The following is a 16,196-nucleotide window of genomic DNA, read 5'->3' as shown; positions in this document are numbered from 1 at the left end:
TATTATATGAAAGGAAACATGTAAAAGAATCAAGTTATAAATGTTTCATTCTGATTTCATTCTCAAAGTAATGTAACCTTGGGTAAATCATTTATGCTTTCTAATCACAGACTCTTGATTTAAAATATGACCTTTGAAGTCCTAAAGATAAAGAAGTAAGAAGAAACACCATCTAAAGATGCACAATACCCTGAAAACATTTAATGTAGCAAAGTATAAGGTTCACCACCTTAAATAACATCTGGGTTATCACAGCATTACAAGAAAGCACAGTAACTGAATTTCAGAAATGGGAAAATATAAAAATGTAAAAAAAAATGTCTTGGACTTTTCTCTATTTAATAGTATAATCAAATGTATGAAGAACTATGTTAAAAATTTTTAAGTGAAATATAGGGCCATTCATTGTCTCACTAATGTAGAAAAATACCCTCTTCATAAGTCCTTATTATCCTACTGAGAGTCTAGTGATGATAGGGAAGCAAAGTATCTATCATACATGTTTTCTTCTAAAATAAAACAAAATTAAAGCACCTTCAAAGAAATTTAATAATTTTCATGTCTTTTCATTTAAAAGTTGAAAATAGTATTTGAATATTCCAGTTGATTGCTAGTTACATGCCCTGTTAAGATATAATTGTGAGTTTCATATATAACGAAGGTTTAAATATTACATGTAGTTTTATCCTTCTTGACTTTGCACAAATATTCTTTGACTTTAAATCTTCTTTGAACACAAATTGCAGAACACTTGGAAAGATTAACTGATTAATTCTGAAGAAGAAAAAAACTATGAACAAAGAAGGCTTACATTTTATCATGTTACAATTACAGTGAGAAAAGAAAACTATATTTTACTTTAGCAGTTACTTCAACTTCATAAAATATTTAATATGGATTAATGGACTGTTAAAAACATTTTATTATTGCAGGTAGTATGCTCAATTTATCTATTATATCTTTTGTTTTAAATTTATTGCCATGTTATGTGTATGCCATTATGAAAATGGCTACAATTTTCTTTCTCTCTCAAGAATAATCATGGTTGGTATGATACATAGATTTCTTCACTATCTAAAGCTTAGAAGAATAATTCCCAGGTCAGCAGGTTTCAATCTATTTACATTCTTTTTCTGTACCTGACTTGCGAATTTACCTGTTCCTCCATTTGCTCCCATAAGAATATATCTAAGTAATCTTTTATTGAAGTCTCAAAACTCAATCACCATGGGCTACTTTGAGATCATGCAGTCACATCCTAAATACATGGAGGTAACCTTCTTGATTAAGTATATGGAAAATGTACAGATCATTCCTATTAAAATGAATGAAAGATAAGAACATAGTGGGAATCTAGTACAGGGAAAGTGTTATCTTAACCTAAAGGAGATTATAAGCCTATTACTTGTTATTATTTATTGAGTATGTGATCTCTCTGTTTATATTAGCTAGCTTTTCACAGCAGCCCTGCAAATGTTATTGCTAACAATGAATTGCAGAAGAAAAACAGTGCATCTTCTCTAAGAACATATCATATAATCAGCAATGATAGATTAAAATTTGAATATTTGTCTGCCTTATGTCAAAATGGCTTGTTTGTTCATTATACCATTCTGATCATTACCAATACATTTAAAAGAATATTATAATATAAAAAAAGAATTGAAAAAAAATTAAAAGTATTCCTCATTCTGTGGCTTCTCTCTTTCACTGAAATTGCAATTTTGATGTTAACCTTCTCTAATGTATATAATTAAATATTGTTATGGAATGCTATTTTAAAAACTATACATACTATAGAACTATATATATTGAGAGAATAAATAACTTTTTAATTTTTTTTCGATACTAATGTTAGCAGCACCTCTTGAGAATTTGGAATTAATACAGGACAGACATTGAAGATACAATAGAGTACTTTTCAGAGAAAATTATGTCAGCAGTATACTACAAATTTTCATCTTATTGCATTCATCATTTTTTTGTGAAAATATATGATTTTATTATCATGTATAATCCCATGTATAAACATAAGCTTTTCAGAGAAATAGACCTGAGTTCAAATTCTGGTCTTATCACTAATTAACGTGAGACCTTGAGCAGTTGCTTAACATCACTGATTCCATGTTCCTAATCTGTAAAATAGAAGGAAAAGTTTTATTCACTAAATATATTTTATTGAGAACTTTGTACAAGATAGAGTTATAGGACTAGAGAGACACATCACCTGGATGTGTGAATGAAAAAGTAATGATAGGTACTAGGAGGAAAATGTAGTTCTCTTTTTTACAGTGCTTACAATGTAATTTAAAAGATATTTGAATATAATGAAATTAGTGACTTCAATAAATTTCTGATTAATAGCCATGAGTAACTGCACATCTATAATCCCAGCTACTCAGGAGGTTGAGGCAGCAGGATAACAAGTTCAAGGCCAGGCTTGGAAACTCAGTGAGACCCTGTCTTAATCAATCAATCAATCAATAGATAAAAAAGGAATAGGTACATTGCTCCATGGTAGAGTCTCCCTGGGTTCAATCCTCAGTAGGGGGGAAAGGAAATCTGATAAATGCTATGACATAAGCAGTACTGATAGTTGGTAAAATTGATTGTTTTTCGATTTTATGATGTACAAAGGTGATATGAGTTCAGTAGAAATAGTACCTAAAATTTTGAATCTTGAAGTTTCCTGGGCTTGTGATGTGTAGTTTGACATTCTCTCATGATATAGGGAAACGGCTGCCAATCTCAGCTTCCAGTCAGTCACATGATCATGAGGGAAAACAATTGATATTCTGCAGTATACAGGGCTGCCCACAATGAACACAAGTATTTTAAAAATTGAGATATTCAACACTTCATTCTAAAATAATCTTTAGGTGATTTTGCCCAATTCTAGCCTAAGTAAGTGTTCTGAGCACACTTAAGGTAGGCCATATTAAACTATGATGGTTAAGGGTATGATATGCATTTTTGACATATTTTCAACTTAGGATGGATTTTTTGGCATGTAACTGTCATAAATCAAGGAGGATCTGTAATAATGTATTACTGAAAAACACAGAAGCATCAAAACTAATTTTAGGTGGTTAGACAATGCTCCCTAAAGGAAGCAATATGAAAACTGATGTGAATGATGTGTTTGGGTTAAATCAGATCAACAAGAGAGAAGGCTTTTAGAATGTTCCAGAAGGAAGGACTGGAATCTGTGGAGGCCCAGCAATGAGAGAATATAAAATGTTGGAGAAATTGAAAATATGTCATAATGGCTGCAATAGGCTGTGACAGAAGTAGTACAATAGGCTTGGGAGATGTGGAAACAATTGCTATTTAGATGAAAAAGCCTTAGTCAAAGAGAACACCACCTGGTATGTACAGAATGAGATTAACAAAAATGCTAGCAAAAAATATTGAGTAGTTCTGGCAATATGTTAGACAAATGAGAAATAGAGATAAAATAGCAGCCAAACATTTTAATATGTATGTGAATATGTAAGAAAATAATATAAATTTTCAGAGTACAGAAAAAGGGGGCTGAAAGCTAAAAGAGTAAATGAAGTATAATAACCACTTTGAATGTGTGTGTGTGTGTGTGTGTGTGTGTGTGTGTGTGTGTAATTTTGCCTCTAAAGGCAGTAATGAAAGCTGGATGTAATGTAGATGCTTGGCTTTCAACATCAACATGATACAAGAGACAAATCTTGAGTTCTCCATAAGACAAGCAGCTCAACATAAACCCAGGACGCTCCATGTCTAAACTCTGAGTGCAGAGGTGGTCTAAATAACATGTCCTTCTAGGACAATGTCTTACCTGCACTGTGAATAGGGAAAAAATATTTAAAAAGTCTGGCCTGAATATTATAATCATGAATCTGTGTCACAAGCTCTACTCTCCATGATATAGGTAATCCCAAATTGAAAAAAATTAAGGTAAAAATTAATCCAGGGTTTGTAGTATTTCAGAGGAGCAGTTCATGGAAGACATAACTAGAAGAAGGCCTCAAGATTTCCAGAGGGGGCAAAAATTCAAAGTTTAAAATTATAGATACATTAAAAATTCAGGATTGCAAAAAGAAAGAAACAAAAAATATAGAATTTAAAATGTGAAAAAAAAAGCTGGTGTGTAATGTTCAGCAGATATACAAATGAGAGGATTAGTCTCATGAGATCTTTCATATATTTAAAAATTATATCTAAAGACTGTAGATTGAAATCTGGTAAGTAGTATAAAATGGATAAGCCAAAATATGTTTCAAAGGCAAAAATGAATATTAAAACCATATAAAAATACAACTTGAGGGGGAAAATAGAAACAAAAATGAACAAAATAGGAAATAGAAAAATGAAAACTAGAGTCTCAGAATTAAGGACTGAATGGACAAGTTAAATTAAAAATTGATATACTTCAACAGACAATTGCCAAACTGGAAGATCTGATGACATTTCCCTGGCCACAACTTAGAGATCAAAAGTAATGATTGTAGCATTTTTGAAACTATATTCAAAATATTCATAACTTTATCCAGAAACTCAGTACAGTGGCACATACCTATAATGCCAGCTGCTGAGTAGGCTGAGGCAATTTCCCAACCAGCCTGAGCAACTTAGCGAGATGCTCCCAGCCCTGGGGTCAAGTGCCAGTATCACCAAAAAACAAAAAAATCCCACAAAAGTCATGTAAAAAAGATCAAGAATCATGCATAAAGGTTACAATAAAATGTTCTGACATTAAATTAACAGTTCTAAAAGCATGGATGACATAAAATGGGGATAGTAATATTCATAGATAATATCTTGGAATTTCCCAGAATTTGTGAGAGACATGGCTTGAAATTCAGGAAGTACACTCATCCTCAGATAAGTAAAAATTAATTCACATGTAGAAACATTGTAATGAAACATGGAGATGAAAGAAAACATTTATAAAACATGAACTGACCTGAAGATATTTTACAATATTAATTCTTTAGTGAAAAAATCTACCCACCCTACCCTTCCCCAAAAATATGAAAGAGAAATTTTTAGAAATTAATTTATTTGCTTTGTCAAAGAAAAAAAAAGATAATGCAAGAATGTCTGAGGTTTAGGTAGAGACAATGGGGTAAGAAAAAATTCAGAGGGGGACTGGGAAATATCCTGCCATTGAAGAAGGCAAGGGGAAAAAGGGTTTCTAGGTCATCCATGCTGAGGGCTGCTCAAATGGTGAGAAACCAAAGGTGCTCTATTGGTTTAAAGAAAAGTCCTTGCTGAGATTGGCAGTCAGTTTTGGTAGAGTGGTTTGGGGTAAAACCAAAATTCGAGTCTATAAAAGATGGAGTAAAATATGAATATATGTCGTTTTACATAAAATTTCCAAGAAATTTAAATGAGATATATTATAAATGTGATATCAATGAAAATTATAGGATCAAAGTATATTATGTTGGTGGTGATCTTTTTTAAGGGAAAAGTTGAACTTAAAAGAAATATTGATGAGAAGAAATGAGTTAAATTAGAGTCAAAATATAGGGAAGACACAAGTTACATTTTCTGTTTTTCTGCAGATTTTAGGGCAGCAGAAAGATTTTCACATCCAAAGAATGAATTCATATCTAACAGGTAATTCTCCCTGGCAATTAAAACAATTAGTATTAAAATAAACCTCCATTCAATTCAATCCTGAAGTTAATAATTAAAGAATGCATTTAGATTTTAGCATTCCAAGAAATGATTAAAGTAAGAAACTTAGTAAATTAAAAATGTTCAATAAAATGTGGCAGATAAAATCAAGAATGATTAATGATTAATTTAGTTTCCATAAAAGTACAAAATACATATGAAGTATCTCAAGAAAATTAATTGTCACATATCTTTAAGTCTGTATTTCAGAAAATTTCAGTACTTTTATATTGTACATAATACTAAATCTTCCATGAGAGAAGGAACAAAACAACTTTTTTGGAGATTAAAACTTTTATAATTACAAAAATTAAAAATGATTTGTTACATGGTATTTTATCATAGTTTTCTTATTCTTATTCATAGTTGTAGCAGTGAGTAGGCACATAGAACAGACACTTTCATCTCCTGAAATAGTGGTAAGATTGAGATGCTTCTTTTCACTTTTTTGCTACTTTAAAAATTAGCACATTATCAATAAGAGTAATTTTAACCAAATTGCTTATACATATTGACTTATCAGCAAAAATAATATGGTTTTTATTCCTTGTCCCTACCTCCATGTTTGGTATGTTAGTGTCAATATTTAAAAAAGGAAGTATTTGAGAAATGATATTTTCTGAATTTTTTTTCAGATGGGCCAACTCCAATTCCAGCTTCATATAATTATGTATTTTTCCCATTTGAGAATAAAAATTATTTGGAAGACAAAAGACAAATTGATATCTAACATTTTATTGAAGAACCATTATGTGCCACCCACTATCTAGATTTTTGTACCTACTTTTTCTCATTTGACTCTGATTAATCAACATGTATGTATATGCGTATGCATGAACATACACATGTTTTTTGCCAATGAGAAAATCAAGTAGTTGAAGTCTGTGAAGAATCCATTCTTAGCCTTGATAGAAATTTAAAGGGATTTACTTCTGGAGCTAGAATTTCTGTGACCTAGTGTCTGATGAGGCATCAGCTTGTTTCTGGTAGTGCAGAGCTTCAGGTAAGACAGCAAAGGCAGAGTAAGTGAGATTGGGAGGGATGTAGCAGAGAGATAGTGTTAAGAAGTTAGAAGAAAAGGACTAAATAATAGCCAGTAGAAATGTGTCTCACAGGACTGGGGCTGTAGCTCAGTGGCAGAGCACTTGCCTAACACATGTGAGGCACTGGATTCAATCCTCAGCACCATATAAAAATAAAGAAATAAAATAAATACATGCTGTCCATATACAACTACAAAAAAATCTTTAAACATAGAAATTAAAAAACAGAAATGTGTTTCACAAATCTGTATATATATTCAATCATCTGGATACATTTTAAAGACTACTTACACCAATATACACTAGAGCCACCCAAATAGTTCCCACTATAGCCTTTGGAGGAAGCCCTGCTGACAGCAGGACTTCCAGATTCCAGAATATGAAAAAATGTATATTGTTTAAAGCCATCATGTTTGTGACAATAGTTTTTTTGTGGTAGCCATAACAAATTCTAATTTGTAAGGAATGCTGAAATTCAAGTATAAATTATCTGATATTGTTTTAAGTTAATCTTCAGATGATATACTTTCCTCCATAGTCCAGATTCCCAGACTCCATACAAAACCTCCTGAATGGGAATCTTTTAGGGACAAGAGGAAGGAATCTGGGAATCTCATCAGCAACAGTATTTCAGATGATACAGATCCTCAAGCAAGAATTGGAAAAGCTGAGTTAGGCCAAAGAGCTAAAAGCTCTTTTAAATAATTTCTGACTGTGGCTTTCAATATATATGCTTAATCTCCCAATTTTCTTCAGACTGGATCTTATTAGTCAACTGTATACAAAAGAGATAACTCTAACAAAAGACGATACAGCAAATACTATATACCTATAAGGATAATAAGAAGATAACTTAGCAGGAGGTGCATATCTTTTCTAACCAAAGTAATACAAGTTTTCAAATAAAGACAAATGGAACAAGAGGAAAATACAACAAAATAAAGCAAAAATAACATTTGGATTTCAGAATATTGACCATGATTTTGTAATTAAGGGGAAATAGGAGAGATAAATTTAAAAAAAATAGGAGAAAAAGGCCAATAACATTGCCCCAATGTTTATACTGAAGAAAAATTTTGAGACTCTAAAGACACAAAATTTATGTAAATCTTTGGGACAATAATTTTAAGATAAACTGTTAAAAGAACACATTGTCAATAATTATTAAAAAAACTACCATGAAGAAAATAAAAACATTTTATTCTAAACTAACTTTTTTTTGGTTGATGCAATTTTTTAGTAAGAATATATCATGAAAATGCCCTCAATGTTCCTTTATTTTTAGCAACAACTTGAGGAATTTTCTTATGATAAATGAAAATATTATAGGTGGATGAGTAGCAGTTGGTTCAGAACTGTATTTACAGAATTCCAATTAGGAGATCAGTTTTCCATAGACTATTTTTTAATTGGCAACATAAAGGTTCACTCCTTTCTACTATTAAGTCTTAAAATTTAGGCTTAACAAATCTTTGTTTACACAAACCAGGGAGATACTATTAATATGGTGGACTATGGATTCAAAACTACAAATCTGCACATAAGTGTTGTAACGGAATGGAGGACTATAAATTTCAGTGTGTAGTAAAGCCAATTTCAGTACATATTCTGAAATATATGGATAAAGGAGAATCATAAGAACATCAAAATAAAACTATTTAAAAGCCTTGGAAATGTAAACATTGGAAGTGTCCGAAGGATTAATCTAGTTTATAAAAAAAATGCTTATATATTTTAATTGACTGAAAACTCAATGTATCAGTTACACAATAAAGCACCTGTCCTGTCTACCTTAATAGAGGCCTACAAACTAAATTAGTGAAGCTAATTAGTCTGCTAGTATCTATTATATGAAAATCACACACTTCATACTATTTTTTTTTGTTTATTTCTAGGCCATAAATTTGTTAGTTTTTCAAAATTCTGGCAAAAACATAACATTTACCACTTTAATCATCGTGAGTACACAGTTCACAGGTGTTAGCTATATTCATGATGTAGTGCAAGTGAACAATAGAACTTTTAAATCATGCAAAGCCAAAATTATAAACATTGAACATCACCTTCCCATGTTCGGTCATAAATTTTAATATCACTGAAATTCCAAGTGAATTCATGGCAATGAAATTGGTAGGGGAAGACTCTGTCAATGTGGAAATGTCAGGAAAAGTTGAAGGCAACGATTTATTTAGTCTTTAAAAGACAAAGGTTTTGTGCACACAATGGTGTTTTTTATTATCTTTAGTGTCATACTGAGGACAAAGTAATTGATTTACAGTGCGAACCTTCAGAGGACAGAACAAGTATCACTGCATAGAAATTTTAGGAAGATAGGTGTTGGCTCCACGAAAATGTTCTAACAACTGATTACTGCACAAGAGTAAAATAAACTGAAATATCCAGTTCTTGGATCTTGAAAATATTCAGTGAAGGAGCAAGAATCTGCAGGACCAGTTTTTATAAATCTCCTGTATTAGAAAAGAGGTTGAACTATCTAGATAGCATCTTTGTCAATTTCTAATTCTCTTAGAGTAGACAACTAGGACTGAATGGGAGTAAGTTCCAAAGCTTGTCATGTCTACTGACTCATTCATAAATTTTGGACATAGAACTTTCAGAATATTAGTCTCCTTTGTGGTGATGTGAGGAGCAAAAATGAACCATTTTTATCATTTTTTTGTAAATTTTCATGCATTTAATAAATGTGCACACTTGTGCATATTATTAGGCATCTGACAAGCTGTTTTAATAGGTGAGTAGATGGCAGCAAGGAATGGGAAAAGGGGACAGGAAGAGTGAGTGAGTGAAGACAACAAACACATGCAAGAGTGGAATTGCTCCATTTGCCATGGTGCAGAATCACTTAACCTAATAAGAACAAGGAAATGACAAGTCTGCCCACATTCTGTCAGTATTTGGAACCATTCTATAAACGAGTAGAGTACAAACAAGTCAGCTTTTCAGAGAACAGTCAAAAAAAACAGTCGGGGCTGGGGTTGTGGCTTGGTGGCAGAGCGCTTGCTTAGCATGTGTGAGGCACTGGGTTGGATTCTCAGCACCACATAAAAATAAATAAAATAAAGGTCCATTGACAACTAAAAAATAAAAAATAAAATAAAAAATTGTGGAGAGATGTATTGACTCAAGCGAAGGAGAGGTCTACTAAAAAATATTCACAGAATTTTGTGAGTGCCTGAGTAAAGAGAAATGATCATAATTTTCTCAGGAAACAAACTTGTTCTTTCACCCTGTATCTCAAAAAGAAAGAGCTAGAGAATAGTAACAGTCCCAGAAAATGGGTTGTTGAGAGAAGAACCTGATCACAACATTGGGGGTAGGGTAGGGAGGAAGACCTAGAAAAAGAAAAAAAAACTTTTTTTTTTTTTTTTTTTTTTTAATAATCTCATGTAGTAAAACAAACAAAAAGGCAGCCTAGCAGGCAAGGGGATTCTTTCAAGTTAAAGCTACATTATATAGGTCCAGTGGTAGGAAGAAAGAGGAATGGGGGGTGGGGGGGAAGGTAGAGCAATCTGCAGGGAACTAGCAATATGCAAGGAAGAATGGAGAAGAATGAAAAGGAAGAAATGGAGGAGAACAAATAGGAGAAAGAAGGCAGGAAGGGATCAGAGGAGGAAAAGTGGAAGGGGTAAGGAAGAGAAGGAAGAGAAAACAGAGAAGGAGGAAATTTACACAACTCTGTAGAGGGGTGGGATCTAGGCCTCCATACAGGTCTCACAAAGAGCCTCTAAAGAAAACTGCATTTCTCATGGGTGAAAGGATAGTGATACTCAAAAGCAAATGCAGGTTTCCACAAGGCCTACTTTGAAAGATGTTATACATTTCCTCCATCTCCCCTGTCTGCCTAAAGAGCTGACACTAGATGAAGAAAGGCAGAAAGTGAAACATAAGGATACGCTTTCTTTTCTATATCAAGTTCCTTGAACCTCAAGTATAGCAGCAGTAGGAGAGAAAGTGTTGCATGAGAATATAATGCTGATGTTTAAAAATGGATTGGACTAAGTTATTGAAACCCCAACTGACCAGTCATTGTGTTTGCCAAGAACAGACTGAGGAACAGTGAAGTGCTGAATAAACAGTGATAGGCAATCATCATATTTCATGTAAATTACACTGGATTAATTCTTGTATTAAACATTTTATGACACACAGAATTCTTTTAATAAAATTAAAAAAAAAACATATAGTTCATTAGGATTTTTGTTTTTGTGGTTATTTGGGGAAAATATCCTAGATATTTGCATTGATTTAACCTGAAAACAATTTCTAGTGTGTACCATCTCCTCTCCTTTTCTCTCTTTTCCTTCTCTCTTGTCTTCATGTCTGGTACTTGAAAATTTTCTTTCTTATATTCTTTGCTTACCAGTTGTGTGAATTAAGATTACAAGCACACTTAGAAGCAAGATTATAAGTACAAGAAACAGAATTCTATTTTCAAGATCTAAAATGCCCAACATCCATTGTGGACTATGTAATGTTAAATTTGAAAACCCTAGTGGATTTTTATTTCTACTCTCCTGAATCATCCTTCATATCTGTTAATAAACTTTAGGTAATTACTGACATTTAAACCTTTGAACAAATTGAACATTACCAATTTATATTAAAGCATACTTATAAAAACATAATAAACATATGCTATATTAAGATATTTGAAAGCTAGAATAAGCCATGTATTGTTATGCAAAAGTTTCAAATAAATGCCAATATTGTTTTTGCTTATAAATATTTTATAGGACAAAATGAGTCTTTCAAACATTCTTATGTTTACTCATAAATTAACCTTATATTTAATTTTGTAATTTGGAAATGGGAAGAAAATTTGTGTAAACAATTGCTTCTTCCATCTTAAATTACTTTTGTATATATGAACATAATTTTCATTAAGTACATATAAGATAAAACCAAATATGCATAACAGTGTCCTTAAAGTACAATCTTTGGGCTAGTAGTATAAACATCAGTGTCCACTGGATGTTTGTTAGAATTGTAAATTCTTAGGGTCCACCTGAGGATTCACTGGATCAGGACTCTGGGAAAGGGTGTAACAATCTGTTCTATTAGCAAGGCTTCTAGAGGCCCTCTCCGATGTATGCTCAAGTTTTAGAATAACTATTTAATGTTTCTTGAACTGGAGTGCACATTCATACCACTGGAAAGCATTAAAAACACTCATTCTTAGGACTTGCTCCTAGAGAATTTTATTTAATTAGCCTGGAATGAGGTATGGGCAGGTTATTTTAAATTTCTCCTCATCATCTTTTCATAGAGAGCTAAAGTTGAAAACCAATACTAGTCTTATTCCTGAAATGAGATTGTCAATTCATATAGTTGACACAAGGTCATCTTTTAGCATAGGCTCCACAATTGTACTTACAATGTCTCCTTTACACATGAAACAACTACTGAAAAAGTTAAATGATCACTTAAAGATCAAGGCTGAATCCTCAGAGGGCCTTCCTAATTATGTAACTGTTTGCCCATGTATAATCTAAGTCTAAAATGTGCAATTAACTTATAAAGGTAAATGCAAATAAAATGAGAAAGGGTTATAAATAGGTATAAATAGGATTCCACTGAAAATCTGACCCTGAATTGTATCTTCATTTCTATCAGGAACATTTCTAATCATAGGTTTTGCATGTTTTTAAATCTAAATTTTAATATTATTCTCCATGTAAATGGCTACCTATGAAATTTAACAAAGATTGTTCAGAGAGCTGAACTGTGAAAAAAAAGTGATTACAGAATCTTCTGGTAGGAATAATGTTAGGGAATCTGGCCTATTTCAATAGCGAAATAAAATATGTCAGTTCAAATGTTACAATAATGATTAATATAATGGGAACTAGTAGAACCCGTATTCATTTATAAACTAGCAATCAGATATGGTAACATTAAATAAAGCCTGCAATCTTTATCATTTTTGTATATAGTGCAGTGATAATTTCTATTACAGAAATCTATTCTCTTCTACAACATTAAAAGTGACATTATGCCTACTAAAGTTTTTCTGTCAGCTTCTGTCTCTATGTAAATTTTCATTTAAAATGACAATGTGAAAGGTGAATGCATGTTATTAAAGAGGGGAACACATTTGGACATTTCTTGCATTGTAAAAGAGGAATGGTACTGTGACTAACCCCTGCAGTTGGTTGACTGACACTCTGTAAAATGTGTCAATGATTCAGAACCAAAATATTTAGCAGCTAAATTGTCACAATGAGTTATTCGTGATTGTGTGTTGGCGATCTCTACCAGCATGTCAGAGCTGATTTGTGAATTTTCAGGGATTATATGAGTTAGTTTTTAAGCATATGATATTATTCAAAGCAAAATTAATTGTCATAAATTTAAAATGGAATAATGTTTAAAACAAAGAAAATAAATACTCAAGATTCATAATTTCTGAATAAATTTACTAATGGCTTGTAAAGCTATTTTAGTCTATTACATTCATATAGTAAAGATTCATATATTTTTCCCAATTTCACATTTAGAGTTTTGTTGGCAACTGGATATTGGCCATGATAGGTGTATTTATGGTCCCAAACACGCAAACACCCTCAGAGTTCCTCCCACCAGGAAATACTAAAACATGTATCAACACATTAATGAATAAGGTCCATTATAGGAGTATATACACTTAAAAAAGATATTCATGCAGATATATTGTCATTTAATGTCCACTCATTAACCCAATCAGTGGATGTCAAAACAAAATCAACATGAAATGATTGGGTTTTAATTTCAAGCATACTTAGATTCATAGACTAGCCTGGAAAGCAGTATGGAAATTCCTCAGAAATCTGGGAATGGAACCACCATTTGACCCAGCTATTCCACTCCATGTCTATACCTAAAAGACTTAAAAATAGCTTCTATAGGGACACAGCCACATTAATGTTTATAGCAGCACAATTCACAATAGCTAAACTGTGGAGCCAACCTAGATGCCCTTCAGTGGATGGATGGATTAAAAAAAAATGTGGCATTTATACACAATGGAATTTTACTCAACAATAAAAGAGAACAAAATCATGGTATTTGCAGGTAAATGGATAGTGTTTGGAGAAGATAATGCTAAGTAAAGTTAGCCAATCCCCCAAAACACAAATGCCAAATGTTTTCTCTGACATAAGGAGGCTGACTTATAGTGGGGTAGGGAGGGGAAGAAAGAAAGAAATAGATAAAATCTAGATAGGACAGAGGGGTGAGAGGGAAAGGGAGGGGACAGGGGATTAGCAAGGATGACGGAATATGATAGATATCATTATCTAAAGTACATGTATGGAAACGCAAATTGGTGTCAACATACTTTATATACAATCAGAGATATGAAAAATTGTGCTGTATATGTGTAATAAGAATTGTAATGCATTCTGCTGTCATTTATTTTTTTTAAATCAATAAAAAAATCAGTCTGATCTCAAGCAATTTTCTAAATGTCCCTAAGTTTCAATAATTTTATTTCTAAAATATAGTAAAGTTTCTCCTAGACTTGTTGTAAGATTCAATAAAAAAAATATGTCTCTGGTAACATTTCCTCCCCTTATTTCATGAAATGTAAATATTCATTAGTATAATTTCTTAGAATATTCAAAGTTTAAGGTATTTTCCCCCTTCTTTGATTCAAATAAATTATCATTAGACTAAGAAAGATGCCTTTCCCTAGACTTACTACAATGAAATTTAAAAAATAAAATGAAGTAGGGTCAAAGACCAATTAGAAGCACTTAATGAGTTCATACTTTATTTTTCTGCTTTATATTGTTTTCATGTCATTACTCATCTGAATTGGGACTCTGATTCTAAGACTTCTCTGTATTTACTTAATGTTTACAGGGTTTAGAGGTTGTTGGTTGTTCATTATCTTTCTGGTATACCCTTGATTCATATGCTCAAAATAGGAAGGGAATCAAGTTTCTGAAAAAAAAAAAAAAAATACAGCAGCCTAACCCAGCCAGCTAACTTTGGGACCACAACATTCATGTGGATATTGGAAAGGAGATTATACTTCTTAACTCTTTATTGACCAGGCTTGATAATTTACATGTCAAATGTATACTTAAGTGTTTATTTGTGATTTTTCTATTGCTTTCTTTACACCACTTTTTTTCCTTACCATATCATTTAACACTATTTTATCTATACTTTATTCACTTTTCAGAGGTAATTAATTCAAAATGTTCACAGTGACTTAGTAGTTGAATTTAAGAAAATTTTAAATATGTACAGAGAGAATACATCTTCGAAATAATGACATTTAAATAAAGGGGCTTAAAATATCGTATTTCCTACTGTGAATAGTACTATAACAGGATTAATTATTAAAATGTATACTCAATTGAGTTACCATTATTATTATTTATTTTCTTCCTTGCTGGTGATCAAATCCAGGTTTTATCTAAGATGAAACCATATCCCTATCCCAAATTGCATTATATTTTAATAAGTGTGTTCTATACCTCTCATTTATGGATAAAGTTTTTAAGAGTAATTTTTAAAATCCATTGCCATGACTAAAATAAAGTACATCTTACAAATCTTTTTTTTAATTTCCTTAATATGTTTGAATATATGTTATTAATAAAATGATAATAACACATATAGAAATTTAAGTACAAAGGGAGGATAATTAAATTTGCACCTTCATACAATAATAAATTTTTACTATTTTCAGAAGTCAGAGAATCAGTGGGAAGTGACTGGGAATTTTGCCATCAACAAACATGTTATCTTAAACCGATAATGATCTTTGTCAGTCAGAATCACATGACTATGGAAAAGCAAAAATTGATTTACCAACTCTAGAATCTCAGTCTAGATTATTTTTTGCTCTGAGAATATAACCCACACATTCCAACCAGAAACATATTTACCTCATTTACTTCAGTGTTACCCTTTGCATTGTTTTGACAAGTTTTATCATTATAGGCATAAGATTAATAGCAAAAACTTAAGAATATCTTGTTAGTCTTATATAACTACCTCTGAATAGAAGCTATAGTGTTTGGATCATTTGTTTCAGCAGAGGATATTGTTACTGCTTCATGAATGGTTATATTCTAAAGCTGTCATTGAAGTACATATTCATATCTGAAGGGCTATAATAAAGTAACATATCTCTGCCTTGTTGACTTGTATTTATAAAGAAATAGCCTTTTAAGGGGATTACAGTGATAGAATGTTCTATCTGACAAGATCTCTACTAAGAGGATATTTCATTCACAACTTACCACAGGATGCCATTTCATCTGTCTGGTCACCACAGTCATCTTCTCTGTCACATAGCCATGCTCTGAGAATACATCGTCCATTTCCACAAGAAAATTGGTCTGCCTGGCATGTTCTGGCTGTTATGATCAATTAATACACAAAGACTAAATTTAGAGGAATTTTGAACCAGTAAGCATATAATAAGAGTATGCAGCATTTCTTTTACACCAAAGACATGTTTCTCTATTAAGATAAAAT

The 16,196-nt window shown here is 31.9% G+C and overlaps 1 protein-coding gene across 1 annotated transcript in view; it reads right to left on the bottom strand.

Moving 5' to 3' along the window:
- Lrp1b (LDL receptor related protein 1B) overlaps positions 1–16,196 on the bottom strand; it is a 1,514,976-nt gene that overhangs the window by 712,184 nt on the left and 786,596 nt on the right. Inside the window, exon 18 of the mRNA XM_071619306.1 lies at positions 15,959–16,075. Coding sequence (XP_071475407.1) covers positions 15,959–16,075 — 117 coding nt within the window. The remainder of the gene's footprint in view (positions 1–15,958; positions 16,076–16,196) is intronic.

This window comes from Marmota flaviventris, chromosome 11, assembly GCF_047511675.1.
Source record: "Marmota flaviventris isolate mMarFla1 chromosome 11, mMarFla1.hap1, whole genome shotgun sequence".
In the NCBI taxonomy this organism is placed as follows: Eukaryota; Metazoa; Chordata; class Mammalia; order Rodentia; family Sciuridae; genus Marmota; species Marmota flaviventris.
Note: the sequence above shows the minus strand (reverse complement) of the source record. Positions and strands in the feature narration are given on the sequence as shown.